The sequence below is a fragment of the Quercus suber genome, unplaced genomic scaffold (assembly GCF_002906115.3).
Source record: "Quercus suber isolate HL8 unplaced genomic scaffold, Cork oak 2.0 scaffold_95, whole genome shotgun sequence".
NCBI lineage: Eukaryota > Viridiplantae > Streptophyta > Magnoliopsida > Fagales > Fagaceae > Quercus > Quercus suber.
Window position 1 is genome coordinate 1,052,238 of NW_027069560.1, and position 16,000 is coordinate 1,068,237.

General features: G+C 38.4%; 1 protein-coding gene across 1 annotated transcript; it reads right to left on the bottom strand.

The window, feature by feature from the left end:
- Positions 1 to 14,510: 14,510 nt before the first annotated feature.
- On the bottom strand, positions 14,511 to 15,598 carry LOC136068017 (uncharacterized). Its single transcript, XM_065774611.1, has 2 exons — positions 15,552 to 15,598; positions 14,511 to 15,288 (listed from the first exon to the last, which is right to left on the bottom strand). Exons 1-2 carry the CDS (start codon positions 15,596 to 15,598, stop codon positions 14,511 to 14,513), a joined length of 825 nt encoding a protein of 274 aa, XP_065630683.1.
- Between the last annotated feature and the right edge of the window lie 402 nt (positions 15,599 to 16,000).

Consider the following 16,000-nt stretch of genomic DNA (forward strand, 5'->3'; position numbering starts at 1 on the left):
TAAAAAAAAAAAATCTTTCTCTTTTCTCCTGTGTTCTTTGTTCATCTGTGTCTCTCTCTCCAACAGTAAAACACAATCAAAACACACACAATCTAAAATCAGAATAGAAACAACAGATCAAGAACAAGAAAAAATACAAATTTAATTAGAACAACAAATCTAAAATCAAAACAAAAACAACAGATTAAGAGCATGAAAGCCTATCTAAGCTCCATTGTAACAACAAATTGAATCAGAACAAGATTAAAAAAAAAAAAAAAAAAAAAAGAGAGACAAAGCCGATCTGACCCAGCCTTGTGGTGGGGAGGACGACGGGCGGCGGCTGGAGCTGCAGTTGGTGCGGCAGCTGGAACGGCAGCTGGTGCGGCAGCTGGAACGGCGGTGGAAGCCCAAGCCGATCGCTCCTCTCTCTCTCTCTCTCTCTTCTCTCTGATGTGAAGAGGAAATGATTTTGCTGGAACGTTCTTGAAGAGGAGAAAAAGAAATAAAAGAAGGGGGTGGAGGACACGTGTCTGGAGGGGAATGAAATGAAAGAATAAAAAATTCTAATTAAAAAATTCTACTACAATATTTTCACAATAAATTTTAAGTAACAGATTGTTATAAGTTAATATTGGCAAGAAAAAAAATAATTTCAGTAGTGAGTTCAAATTAGAACTAGCAACAACTTTTTACATAAAATTTGTTGTGAAAGTATTGCGTAAAATGTTGTGGATGTAACACATCTCATAAAATATAGTTGTTAAAAAAGGAATAAATGATGATAAAAAAATAATAAAGAATGAATGAAGAAATAATATTTAAATAAAATAAAGAATGGAATAGAGAATCTGTTGGAAGTGTATTTGAAAAAGTGAATAGGTAAAAGTTAAATATCACTGTTCATTTTTCAAATAGTACAAAAATTTGAAGAAACTGCTGGAGATGCTCTAATAACACAGAAACGTTGGGTATGGGGGCATTTTAGTCCAAAATTTTGCACCCATTTTTCACTCTATTTTCTCTCCAATTTGGGGAGACTGAATTTTCACTCATATCTTTTCCCATGAAATGTGAGGAATTTAGGAGGATTTTTCAGGAGGAAGTGCCATTGAAGCTGGAAGTGTGAAAATTTTCAAAAATGGGTTCCAAATATGGGTTTTCCAAAGACACCCAAAAACTTAAAGATCTAAAGAAATTTTCAAGATGATGACAAAAATCAAGTTTGGAAGTCTAGAGTAGTGATTTTCTAGGCAAGATAAGGCGTGAAGAAAGAGAAAATGTAAGAGAGATGAAACTTGTCAATACTAGCATGGAGGAAGGGAAGAGAGAAGACAAAAAAAAAAAAAAAAAGATGAAGAATGAGGAGGAAGGAGGCCAAAATTTCGGCCTCCCCTCTCTCTCTCTCTCCTTTAATTGATGAGTCAACTCAAGTTTGACAGAGTTGCTCAATTAAACTTGAGTTAACTCACCCAAAAAAAAAAAAATCGAAAAAATGCAAAAATTTCCCATAATGACAAAATCGATTTACTTGGCAAAAAGGGGAAGTAAATACTCCACCTTGCCAAAAATTAATCATCTTCATGAAAATCGCATTGAGTTCAATCTACCAAAATTCTAATTTGAGTTATTTCTTGTCTGTGCAGAGACTATAGACTTGGCATCCAATCACCATTTCTCATCTGTGCAGAGACTCTAGACATGAAATCCAATCATCATTTCTCGTTTGTGCAAAGACTCCAGATGTGAAATCTAATCACCATTTCCTGTCTGTGTAGAGACTCCAAACTTGAAATCCGATCACCATTTCTCGGTTGTGCAGAGATTCCAAACGTAAAATTCAATCAACATTTCTCGTTTGTGCAGAGACTCCAGACTTGAAATCTAATCACCATTTCTACTCTGTGTAAGGACTCCGAACATGAAATCCAATCACTGTTTCTTGTCTGTGCAGAGACTCCAGACTTGAAATCCAATCTCCATTTTTCGTTTGTGTAGAGATTCCAGACGTGAAATCCAAACAACATTTTTCGTTTATGCAGAGACTCCATATGTGAAATCCAATCACCATTTCTTATCTATGCAGAGATTCCAGACGTAAAATCCAATCAACATTTCTCGTCTGTGCAGAGTCTCTAGACGTGAAATCCAATCATCATTTCGTGTCTGTGTAGAGATTCCAGACTTGAAACATTTCTCGTTTGTGTAAATACTCCAGACTTGAAATCTAATCAACATTTCTCGTCAATGCAAAGACTCCATACTTGAAATTCAATCAACATTTCTCATTTGTGCAGAGATTCCAGACTTGAAAGCCAATCACCATTTCTCATTTGTGCAGAGTCTCCAAACGTGAAATCCAATCACCATTTCTTGTTTGTGTAGAGACTCCAGACTTGAAAGCCAATCACCATTTCTCGTTTGTGTAAAGACTGTGTAAAGACTCCAGATGTGAAATCTAATCATCATTTCTTGTCTACGCAAATACTCTATACTTGAAAGCCAATCACCATTTCTTGTTTGTGCAAAGATTTCAAACTTGAAATCCAATCAACATTTCTCATCTGTGTAGAGATTCCACACTTAAAAGAATGATTAAGCATCATACGGACTTACGTACCGACTCAATGTCACTAGAATCACAAATAAGTTTATCAGCATTCAAGCCTTTATGCAAGGTTCTTCATTCATCAAGCAGATTAGATGTCAACATTTCTCATTCTTTGTAAGACAATAAAACACTAATACTATGTCCCAAGGTTCTAGGGATAGGAAATCTTTGAAAAATCAACCTTGATTAAATTATGGTTGCTAAAATTTGTGTCTTTTTCTAACATTGACATTCACTTTTCAAGCTCTATTAATGTGAGTATTCTGTAGACATTCAATTTTGCACTCATAATTTAACCTTGAGAGATGACCAAATAATCATTATAGGCACCCAAAAAATCATTTTTGTATTTTAGGCATCATGTCATTCATCACATATCATGAAAATGATCTTGAGATTCTAATGATTATGGCAATACGTTTGGTTTCCAGATCAGACAAACAAATTGAAAGATATCACAAGATTAAGTTTCAATGGTCTGCATGCATTCATAGGTGGAACTGATCACATGTAATTAATTGAAATTAATTTTGATTAGTTAAAATTTAAAATTAATCGAATGAATTTCTATGATTAGTGGTTTTTTATTTATTTATATATTTATTTTTAATAAGATTGGTTGCATGGGAATAAAGGAAATACACTAATAATGTTAAAATTGAACTGATAATTAAGTTTTTAGAGTATTTATCTCTGAAATAGTTATTTTAAAGAATTAATTATCAAGTTAAGATGAATTTTATCAGGATTACAAGTCTAGAACACATTTAAGTACAATTTCCAATTCAGGAAAATGCCTAAAAAGAGTCCAAAATGTGTAAAAAAACGAAAGTTGGACAAAACTGCGGATCGGCAATTGGGAAGTGCCAATTGGCACAAACAACAAAACATGCCCAGATACGTTTTATTCAGGACAAAACTCATCAATTTTGATATTTTCAAGATAAAATCTGACCCAGCTTATGTCTGCTGACTTCTAATGCAACCCTAGCTTACTTTTAAAGCATATACACTTCTTGAAATAGAAGAGAAAACCCAAAATTCAGTCCTTCTCTTCCCCTTAAAGTTAAAAAGATTCTGGAAGTTATACTTTAGGATTTTCTTTCTTGTTAAGCAATGATTCTTTAGATCTCAAAGAGATCCGTTCTCTCAAATTTCTAAAGAAATCCCTTTCTCTTTTCTAATTTATGCATGTATTAATTAATTTTATTTCTTTAGTAGCATGAATGTTTGTTTGTGAATGCCATATTAGCATGTAAATATCAATTCCTAGCATGATTCCATGATTAGAATACAATGATTATTTGATTCATATGCTTGAACATTGAAGATGTTGTGAGAGGTTCTTAGGGAGTTAATCAGGTAAAGGCCTCTGCTTGGTGCCTCAACAAGAAAATATATTCTTGCCAGGACAATCTAAGAACATGGAATCATGGAATCATAATACATTTGGCCATGTCCGAAATTCACTTCAACGAAAGCTAACAGAATTGAAAACAATGGAGGAGTCTGGCAGGTATAGGCATAATCCCAATCGAATTCAGGCATTAAGAGAAGAAATCCAAAAGTTGAAGTCAAAAGAGGAATGCATGTGGAAACAAATATCACGTAGTGCATGGCTAAAAGAGGGGGATAGCGATACAAAATACTTTCATTACTGAGCCAACCAAGGAACCACTGAAATCTAATTTTGGGTTTAGAGAATGAGGCCGGGTCTTGGATTGAGGATGAATTAGAGATGGGTAAGGTAGCAAAGAGGTATTTGAGGTTTTGTTTAAGACTTCAAACCCTTTGGGTTTTGTCGAGATTCTTGAGGGTATTCACCATAGTATGGCAGCAAAGGAAGATATGGAGGTAGGTGGTGACTTCCAAGCCGAGGAAGTTTATCAAGCTCTCAAGCAGATGGCACCACTAACAGCTTCGGGATCCTGATGGTATATCCCCTATTTTCTATAAATCCTTTTGGCATATTGTGAGGAATGATGTGACTGCTGTTGTGCTTAAAGCTTTGAATTCTGGTAATGTCCCTAAATCTATTAACACCACTTTTATTTCTCTCATTCCAAAAATCAAGAATCTAAAAAAAGTTGCTGATTTTAGGCCTATAAGCCTTTGTAATTTTATTTACAAACTTATTGCTAAAGTGGTGGCTAACCAATTGAAAAAGTTATTGGTTAAAACTGTTAAGGACATATTTTATGTTATTGACTAATCTTTTAACAAAATGCACTTTACTTGTAATTGGGTAGATCTAAGATGGATTTAATACTTCAAGAAACATGTTGCTCAGGCCAAGTATTAAAGCCATGAATATTGGACCAAGAAACAAGTGAAAAAAAGTTGTTTATTAAATCTTGATAGATACCTCAACAGAAACAGTATCTGTCGAGACTTAAGAATGAAGCCAAGTATTTTGTTTGCAAATCTTATAAGTGTTGCCCACAAAAGAAAAGTTTAGGATAAAACGTGCATGTATTATTATTATTACTAGTCGCTAACTCATGCAATGCACAGGAAAACTATTGATTATGAAAAAAAAAAAAAATCCAATAATGAATGAAGAATTTAAGCTATTACTTTAAAAAAAAAACCATGAATGAAGAGTTTAAGCTATCACCTATGCAATTTTTTTTGTGCATTTCAATTAGACTTTAGACAATAATAATATGGTTATTACTTCTATTATTTTTGGGCTGAAATAAGTTTTTTTTTTTTTTCTTTCCTAAATTGAAATAAAGTTATTTGTTTACTATTTTTTTTATGTCATAATTTATTTAATGTTATTGTTAAGCTAAAATGTTTAAAAATGATTATCTGATTATTTATTTAAAAGAAATATTTTTATAAAATGATTTAATGGCAGTTTTGTAAATAAAAAGGCATGTGATGGCATTGTAATGGAAGTACCTTCCTAGAAACTTCATTTCTACCCCTACCAAGTGTCATAAATGTCATTTCATTTTTTTTTTTTTTTAACTCTTTTCATTCCTCTTCTCAGACAACTCAAGCGTCTGCAAATCATATAACACTCCTCCTTCGTCTCATCTTCTTCACTCAACTTTTTTTTTTTTCTTTTAAATCGGTTTTCTTTTCTAACATCCACACCATCAAATCCAAAAGAAACTACTCAGTGAAATCATATTCTTCATTTAGCTCAAAAATTCATATTCTGTTTGGAATGACAAAATTTCAGCCAAAACGTCAATATAGGTCAAATTTTGGAACGGAATAGAATAGTGGGGTTACCTATACCATGGTAGACAGCTTTATTGGAAAAGAAAAAATCTATGACTTTTTATTTCTTTTGGTTTTGGGCACCAGTGACAGAAGAAGAAAGGAAATGCCAAAGAAGCAAAAGAAGAATAAACGCAGAAGAAGGAAAAGAGTTGATCGGGTTTTTATAAGGAATGAGAAGGAGTATCGGGAAGAAATAGTGAGAAATAGTTATTAAAATCAGAATTTTTGTTTTATAATGCTAATGTTTTAAAAATAATGATGACGTAGAAAATTGTTGAAGTTTCAAAAGTGTCAGTTATATATACATACATACATATATATATATATATATATATATATATATATAGATTATTAGGGTAAAATCCACAATCCACCCTTGAGGTTTGTGATAATACCAATTAAGTGCCCGTTTGTTTCCACTTTTTCAGCCAAAAAAGCCTGTTTTGAAAAAGGCCAATGTCCAAAGCCCGTTTGGCTAAGACCAAAACACAACTTTTTGAAAAAAGTTGCATTTTGGGTTTGTGAAGAAAACACGCAGGATGCGAAAGGAGCTCAGAGCTCCATTTTGGAAAAAGCCCTATGCGCGTTTGAAATCTATTCTGTGGACTCACAGGGCAATTACCAAATTACTCTTTCACACCATTCCTCATTCCTCTCATCTCTCTACTCTGCCCTCTACCCTCTCAATAACAAATTTTCAAATCCAAACACAAAAAAATCTATAACAAATTCCCAAATCAATTAAGGAAAAAAAAAATCAATCCCTTGCAAATTAGGATTCCTCAAAATGCAAAACAAAAAAACATCAGAATATAACAAAATATTTCAAATGGAGTTTGTACCCATCTTGCAGTGGATGGATTATGGAGGTTTGGAGAAGAAGTTGAAGAGTTCTCGATCTGAATCATCCCCTTTGTGAGTTGTTGAATTTAGAGAAAAAAAAAAGAATCAAGAAGATCAGAGTGAAGAAGTGCATGGGTGTTACAGACGAAATGCTAAGAGAGAGAGAGAGAAAAAAAAAAGGAGGAAGAAGGAGAGCTCTAGAACGTTATAGAGTTTGGAGAAATAGTAAGGAAAAAAAAAGGAGGAAAGAAGGATAAAAAAGAAAAGAGTAAAGGTACGTGTGTGGAGGAGAAAAAAAGAGGGAAAAAAAAAAGGAAAAAAAGAAAGAAAGAAAGAAATGCCGTGTGTGGAGGAAAAAAGAAGAAGGAAATGTTATCACAATATTTTCACAATAAATTTTAAGAGGTAAATTTTTATTAGTTAATATTGGTGAGAAAAAAATAAATTTAATAATATGTTAAAATTAAAATCAGTATCAATTTTTGTCACAATTGATAAGTTCTAAGGAATCAGTGGGCTGAAAAATCTTCGGATGCTCTTTATCTTGAAGAATGAGTCCTGGAAAACCAAAGAAAATTAGAGAAGACCGGTGGAAGCCAGCCTTTAATTCTCCGATGGAAAAGTTAGTAGATTGAAGGAAAAAAGAGCCTTCAAGACTTCCTTAACTTCTTATCTAGAATTTACAAAAGAGAAAAAAGTCCCCTTACCTCTGCGCAGAAGGGCCTTTATATAGCGTTAGAAATCGGTTATTTCTCCTAATCGTCGTAGAGTTTGGAGGATTCAGAGGGTAACTTCCTTAACTGTCATAAGGGTCACCTCTTCAAGAACTGTGTTGAGATTCAAGCAATATGACTTTTGGTTGGAAGTGTGCTTAGTCTAACTCTTGGTGACTTTACCTCGTCCATCATTAAAGAAGGACGAGGTTCACTGCCCACTCGTCCTTCATTGGATGAATGTATAGAAGAAGAAGAAGAAGGATGGTAAAGGAGGGACGAATGTACCAACCATTCGCTCTCCGCTCTGAACATTGCTATGGACGGCCATATGGACGAGTGATTGAGTTGGTGTTTTTCTTGCACCATCAGTTGCCCCCTTGTCCATGTGTCGTCCAAGGAAATATAGTAATTTACTCCTCTGGATGGACGAGCTTTTTCTAATAATCAGAGATGCCACGTGTCACAATCTAATTGATGATTCATTTTGTCGGTTCATTTTTTCGAGACGAAGGCCACGTGTCAGTGTCTGATTGGTCGTGTCATTTCATATGCTCAGGTCAACCATCTATAAATAGTGGAATGCCCCCATTACCCTCTTACTTCTGAGATTTTTCCTCCTTGACATTCCTTGTCTAGAGCCTCGTCTAAGAGTTTCCCGCGTCCATAGTTTCAGTGCATCCTAGATCCAGGTATTCCCTCTCTCCTCGTCTTTTAGGTTTTCAAAAATTTTCTTTTTAGAAAATGTCAGGAATCACCATTTCCTCGTCTAGCGATAGTATAGAAAAAGCCATAGACGAGTATTACGATGGGAGTAGTAATAACTCTAGTGATACTAGTAGTAGTAGCAGTAAGGAAAACACTACTGACGAGGAGTATGTCTCAGGGGTCCCTGGGGTTCCTTTAGAAGAAATACAAAAACAACTTAGGAAAACTATAGTGTCCCAGGTAGGTACCTCGTCTTCCATCCCTCTGTCCAGTCCTTTGGACGAGACGAAGGTAACTGTATATAGCTGTGCTGTAGATATTCCTTCAAAGACGGATGAGGAAAGATTAAATAACCTTAGGGAGTGGTACCAAATCCCAGACGAGTTTAATCCTAGATTACCCGTCCGTGGAGAGTGGTGTTGCAACCCTCATTTTGGAATAGGTGTATACGAGGCCTACCTTCTTGGAGGTCTTAGATTTCCTTTAAATTCTTTTACGAGAAAATTGTTAGTTAGGTTAGGTTTAGGAGTGTGTCAGTTCAACCCAAATGCATGAAGATTAATCATCTCTATGCAAGTTTTGTGGAGGGAAGTGTTTGGAGGGGATCGTCCTATTACTGTGGACGAGTTCCTCTACTGCTATAAGCCTTCCGAGATTCATCAATCTCCTGGCTTTTATCAATTTACAGCCAGGAGTAAAGACTGTAGACTGGTGAAATCCCTGGCCTCGTCTGACAGAAAATGGAAGACGGAGTTTTTCTTCATCTCTGGATTCTGGGCTGGAAATCCTGTAGACGTTGGCTGGGATTCTTTTGGTCGTTTTACTAGGGACCTAGGGAACCTTCGTCCTGAGGGTAAGTCCCTTAGCTTTCCCCTTCTTTTCCCTTACCTTTTACTTATTTTTATCTCATTTAACCTTGGTTTATTTTATTACAGCTGTTGGACAACCCACTTTGAGCAAGTTGCACCGTGACCGCGTCCACAGGGCTCGTCTACACGTAGACAGGGATTTCCATTCTTTGGTCACCCTCAGACGACTAGCTAAGTGGGGTTTAGGTCCTAACCCATCTGATATTGCACTTGCACACGAGATCATAGTGAGAAAAAGTGAGTAAATTCTTTTGCATTCCTTAGGCTTTTGCATTCCTTACATCTTTTATTTTCATTTTTCTAAGTAAATCCTCTTCGTCCCTTTACAAGAATGGCAACCATGAGAGGTAACAAGGGGAAGGAAGTAGGTGTTAAGGGGAACCGTCCTGAGTTTGAACGCCAAGCTCGTCCCACTGCTGGGGAAAAACGGAAAACCATCTCCAAACACTTGGACTTGGAGAACCTCCCCAGCAGGCGAGGCAAAAAAGTTAAGCATGGCTCGTCCCAGGTAATCAAGCCCACTCCGTCCTCCCAACAACCTGCCAAAGTTTATGAGGTCGACTCGTCCACTTCTGTGGAGTCTACTTCGTCTAAGACCCCTCCGTCTAAAGCCGCGCCTTCCTCGTCTCAACCATCCCAAAGGGCCCTTTCTAATATCATTAAAAATGAAGATTTGGCCTGGGAGCATTTTAAAAGTGCTGTGATGGACGAGGACATAAACATCTGCTATGACATGTCCCTGAAGGACTTTGAACACTCTAGTGTTCATGACCTTTTCAAGGTAAAATTTCTTCCTTCGTCTTAACTAAATGTACATTTTTCTCTTTTTCTTTTAACTAAACCTGTTTGTTGTTGACTTTTTCAGGGCATGTCTAAGTTTATAGCCACGTCCAGACAAGCCACTGGGTTGGACAAGACGAGGATTTTACTGGAGATGAGGTTACATGAGCTAAAGGAAGAGGCTAGGCAGTGGGCTGAGGTGGCTACCAAGACGACGGAGGAAGCGAAAGATTTTAAAACTTTGGTTGAGGAGTTAAAGGTTAATGCTGCAAAGAAAGATGCTCGTCTTGAAGACTTGCAAAGGAAGATCGACGAGCAAAGCATTCTCCTTTCCAAAGCCAAGGAAGATGCAGTGGCTGAGTTCAAAGCATCTAAACAATATACAGATGCTATAGACACCAACTACGCAGCAGGGTTTGAAGACTTCAGGATGGACGCTACTGAGAAGTTCCCTGATGTGGACTTCAGCTCCATTGTGCTTAATTTGAACCCTGCCACCACTAGCTCTCTCCTTGGTCTTGACTCTGAGGACGCCAACATAGAGGACGATGCCACAACTCAGCCTCAGGACAACCCCAATCCAAACGCCTCAATTTAGAAAATACTTCGATGACTTATTTATTATCTTTGAGTTTAGTTTTTTTCCCTTTTTTTTTTTTAAAGAAAATATATGTAACTTAAGCACATTTAATTCGTCCATGTTTAAGGACGAATTTTGATAAACAGTTAAGGGTGTTTAGGACGTTTCTTGTCCGCCCTTGAAAAACAATTAAATGTATACTGTTTGTTTTATGTGCATGGACGAGTGTTTATTTTCTATACTTGATTTCCTGTTTTACTCGTCTATATTTTATACACAAACTCAAACCATTTTTATTGGAATTCTCACTTGAGTGTAATTTGTCCATGTAAAATGGTAACAAAAACTACACTCGAAATGGTTCAAGTAAATAAGCACTGCTCATCCTTAGACTTGCCTGTACTTTTGTCTCGTCCATGAGATACCCTCTTCTTTAAAGTAGGTGATTTAAACAAGTTCAAAACGCCCATGTTGTCCCTCGTCCATGGTATGGTTAGGTATCATCTTCTACCCTCCCCCATTTTATGGACGAGCATGCCTTGGTTTTGCTTGTAATTTGATCTGTGCCAGCTCTATCTCGTCCTTAGCTTTGGACGAGAATGCTTTATTTCATCCTTTGCTTAGGAAAACTTGAGATTACATCTCTGCGTCCAGAGAATTTTCTCGTTTTAAGCTTTTCAACTGTTTTCAAGTCAATACGAACAAAAAGCAGTGCTTGAATTATGGATTTACACAACATTATGTACATTCCACAAATATTGTTCACAATACATTGTTCATAGACGAGGCATGTTTTAAGAAACTAATGCCTGCCTTAAAAGAAAACCAAACACAAACCCAACCATAAACTTGTCCTTAACACAATAATAAGACAAATTAAATAAACAGTCTTTTATGTAGAATAGTTTATGTAGTCTTCAGACTCGTCCGAAGTCATGTTCATCTAAGCTTGCATTTTATTGATAGTACTTCCTCAAGTGCTCCACATTCCAAGGATGTTCTAATTTCCTCCCATCAAGTGCTTCCAGGTAATAGGATCCTTGTCTTTTGCAATTGACGACTCTGTAAGGGCCTTCCCAATTTGGTCCCAACTTCTCATGAGCTGGGTTCTTTATTGCTAAGGAGACCCTTTTTAAGACGAGATCTCCTATGCTGAAACGCCTTGGCTTTACCATTGCATCATACTGCCTAACCATAAGGTTTTTGTATCTTGTCATCCTTTGTTCAGCGTCCATCCTTACCTCGTCTACGAGATCAAGGCTCAAACGGAGTTGCTCCTTATTATCTTTGTCTTGATACGCCACCACTCTATGATTAGCCATATGCACTTCGGCAGGTATAACCGCTTCTGTTCCATAGGCTAGCTTGAAAGGAGTTTCCCCTGTAGGAGTTCTTGCTGTCATTCTATATGCCCACAAAACACCTGGTAGCTCATCTGGCCACACTCCTTTAGCCCCCTCAAGCCGAGTCTTGATTAACTTTAGCAAGGATCGGTTTGCAACTTCGGCTTGGCCATTAGCTTGTGGGTGGGCTGGTGAGGAGTAGTGATTCTGAATTCTGAAATGTAGGCAAAAATCTCTAAAAAGTGCATTATCAAACTGCCGTCCATTGTCCGATACCAGCACCCTAGGTACTCCGAATCTACATACAATGTTCTTCCACACGAAGTTTTTGACATTCTGTTGCGTAATGTTAGCCAAGGATTCTGCTTCTACCTATTTGGTAAAATAATCAATACCAACCACTAAGAATTTCATTTGTCTCACGGCTAGTGGGAATGGACCTAGAATGTCTAGTCCCCACTGTGCAAAAGGCCAAGGGGCCGTCATTGGAGTCAAATACTCTGATGATTGCCTGGGGACGTTACTGAACCTTTGGCATTGATCGCAGACCCTGACATAGGCCTTAGCGTCAACTTGCTTGCTTAGCCAATAATACCCTGCATGGACGATTTTGTGGATGAGTGACCTGGCTCCTAAGTGATTGCCACACGCTCCTTCATGGATTTCCCTTAGTATGTAGTTTGCTTCATCTGGTGCCAAACACTTTAGATAAGGTTGGAAAAAACCTCTTTTATAAAGAATCTCGTCCATAAGAACGTACCTGGCCGCCCTTATCCTCAGCTTTCTTGCTTCGTCCTTCTCTTCTAGAAGTCGTCCGTCTTTTAGATACAACACAATTGGAGTCATCCAACTTGTTCTACCTTCCACCTGTTGTATTTCTGGGATGTCTATACTTGGCATATATTGAATTTCATCAACTTCATCTACAGCTTCACTCGCTGAGGCTTCTTTCGCCAAAGCATCAGCTTCTATGTTTTCCTCCCTTGGGATTTGAACGAAGTTAACTTCCTCAAACTTTTTAACAAGGCGTACCACTCTGTTTAGATACTTTCTCATTCGCTCTTCCTTGACTTCAAACACGCCATTCACTTGGCCTATGATTAGTTGAGAATCCCCTAGGACGAGGAGTGACTCTGCTTCAACGGACTTGGCCAATTCCATCCCTTTGAGAAGAGCTTCATACTCAGTTTCATTATTAGTTGTCTGATACTGCAAACGAACTTTGTGTTTTAATTTGTCTCCCTCTGGAGATTGTAACACCACACCTACTTCTCCTGCGTACTGTGTAGACAAACCATCCACATAAACTACCCACTTAATGTTTTCCTTCTCACCCACCTCGTCACAATTCAAAGTAAACTCTGCAATGAAATCTGCCAGAGCTTGAGCTTTTATGGCATGCCTCGGTTGATACTTTATGTCAAACTCACTGAGCTCGACGGCCCATTGGATCAAACGTCCTGCAGTCTCTAGTTTGTTCATTGCCTTCTTGAGTGGGTGATCTGTCATGACATTAATGACGTGAGCCTAAAAGTAATGCCTCAGCTTTCTGGAGGCTGTTATCAGTGCAAAAACCAATTTCTCCATCAACGGATATCGTCCTTCTGCTTCTCTCAGTGCTCTGCTGGTATAGTACACAGGTCTTTGTACCTTGTCTTCCTCCCTTACTAATGCTGAACTCACAGCATATGGGGTGACTGCCAGATATAAATACAACTCTTCCCCTTGCATGGACGGGCTTAACAAAGTGGTCTTGGTGAGGTATGTCTTCAAATCTTCAAAAGCTTTCTGACACTCGTCAGTCCATTCAAATGCTTTTTTAAGAACCTTAAAAAACGGCAGGCACTTGTTAGTAGCTTTAGAAACAAACCTGTTGAGGGCAGCGACTCGTCCGGTGAGGCACTGGACTTCTTTAACACTGCTCGGAGGCTTCATATTCAATATTGCTTGGATTTTATCAGGGTTTGCTTCGATTCCTCTGTAGGAGACTATAAACCCCAGGAATTTTCTTGATGATACTCCAAAAGCACATTTGATAGGGTTCAACTTCATATGATACTGCCTCAGTGTATTGAATGTTTCCTGCAAGTCATCCAGATGCTTATCCTCGTCCTGAGTTTTTACCAACATATCGTCTATATAGACTTCCATATTCCGCCCGATCTGTGGACGAAACATATGATTGACTAGTCGTTGGTACGTTGCTCTAGCATTTTTCAAACCGAAAGGCATCATTTCATAACAAAATAATCCCTGACTGGTGACAAATGACGTCTTCTCTTGGTCCGCTTCATCCATCCTAATCTAATTATATCCAGAGAATGCATCTAGGAAACTGAGCAACTTATGGCCTGCAGTAGAATCTACCAGCTGATCAATGCGTGGTAACGGGTAACTATCCTTGGGACAAGCCTTGTTTAAGTCAGTGAAATCAACACACATCCTCCACTTGCCGTTCGCCTTCTTGACCATGACCACATTGGCCAACCAGTCAGGATAGTATACCTCTCGAATGAACTTCGCTGTAATTAACTTCTAAACTTCCTCCTTAACAGCATTGTCTCTCTCTAGGGCAAACACCCTCTTCTTTTGTCGCATTGGTTTGGAGGAAGGGCATACACTCAGACGGTGGGTAATGTCACTAGGATCTATACCCGGCATGTCTTCGTGACTCCATGCAAACACATCTCTGTTTCTTTTCAAAAAACAAATGAGATCTTTCTTGATCTTCGCTTCCAGATCTGCTCCAACCCTGGTACACCTCTCAAGGTTATCATCATCTTAAGGAATATCTTCCAACGCTTCAATAGGTTCTGCCGCAACTTTCTTTTCTTCGATAGTCATCACTTAAACTTGCTCGTCCGCAGCTAACATGGCTAGATAACACTCTCTTGCTGCTAATTGGTCTCCCTGTACTTGGCCTACCCCATGTTCCGTTGGGAACTTGACTGACAAGTGGTAAGTAGATGTAACTGCCTTCCACCGATTTAGGGTTGGCCTTCCAATTATTGCAATGTAAGAAGACGAACAATCGACTATAAGGAAGTTCACCTCCTTGGTAACTTGCTGTGGATATGCCCCCACTGTCACTGGTAATGAAATACTACCCACGGGTTGCACCTTCATTCCACCAAAACCTACTAGGGGGGAGCTCGCTGGACGGAGCAAGTCTCGTCCTAACCTCATCTGCTGAAAGGCTGGATAGTACAAGATATCAGCAGAACTCCCATTATCTATCAACACCCTTCTAGTCTTGTAGTCCGCAATAAGGAAGGTGATGACAATAGCATCGTCATGAGGGTGATGGACTCTCTCTGCATCCTCGTCCGTGAAGGTGATCGCCTGCTTGTCCGTAGTCCCTGCACTCGGTGATCGTCTAGAGAGCTGAACGCTTTGCACTGCTTTCAAGTATGCTTTTTTTGACTTAGATGACTGTCCTGCTGAACTTCCCCCCAAAATGATCCTTATTTCTCCGAGCGGTGGTCGTGACGATTCTTCTACCTTCGCTTTCAATTTCTCGTCCTTGTGATCTCGTCCAAGGAAATTTTTCAGCTTCCCTTGTCTGATGAGATTCTCAATCTGCTGCTTCAAATCGAAGCACTCGTTCGTGTCGTGCCCGTGGTCTCTGTGGAAGCGACAATACTTGTTTCTATTGCACTTTTATAGCACAGCTTCGGGCCCCTGGGGTACTACCGATTTTTCCTTTTTGCCCTTTGAAGTCGGTTCAGTGCCTGGTTGCTTCAGGATCATGTCGTTTCCCTTTTCTTCATAGTTTCTTTCTTTTTGTTGCAACCGGATGAAAGTCTCCTAGCTAGCTTCCCATTTCTAGATTTTCCTGTTAGTTGACCTGAGGCGTTTTGGCTTTTGCTCCAGCTTTCCCAGTTGTACTTTTCCTTGTCTCTTTCTCCAAATGGTTGGAACCAAAGCTCCTGCATTTTTGCTTTGTACTTCCACTGTGTGCCTAAGTCATAAGGTCCGCGTGCCTTTTGTTTCTTTTCTCTCTTCAAATCTGCTTTAGTTTCACCCCACGCGTCCAGGGATCCTCTGCCTCTGGTACTGCTTCTGGGCGTCCCGACCCAATTCTTCCTTCTGGGCTTCCTTGGGCTTGCTGTTTCTTTTATCTGTTTTATTTCTTGGGCCCCTTTCCTTCGTGGACCTCTGGGTCAGATCCTCTGGGCTCCTTTTCTTTCTTTTCTTCTTCCTTTTCTTTATTGTGAGAACCCACCCTTTATTTTCTCTCTTTTTTTGTGTGAAATTGGCCCAAAGTCTTTTTTTCATCTCTTTTTTTTTTTTTTTGGGTCTATTTGTGGCTAATTAATTATTTTGAACCTCAACAT

Coding starts and splice junctions, on each gene's coding strand:
- LOC136068017 (XM_065774611.1), bottom strand. CDS start 15,598: ATGCAGGAGCTTTGGTTCCAACCATTTGGAGAAAGAGACAAGGAAAA. Junction 15,289..15,551: donor GGAGAAAGAGACAAGGAAAA/GTACAACTGGGA, acceptor TCGCTTCCACAG/AGACCACGGGCACGACACGA.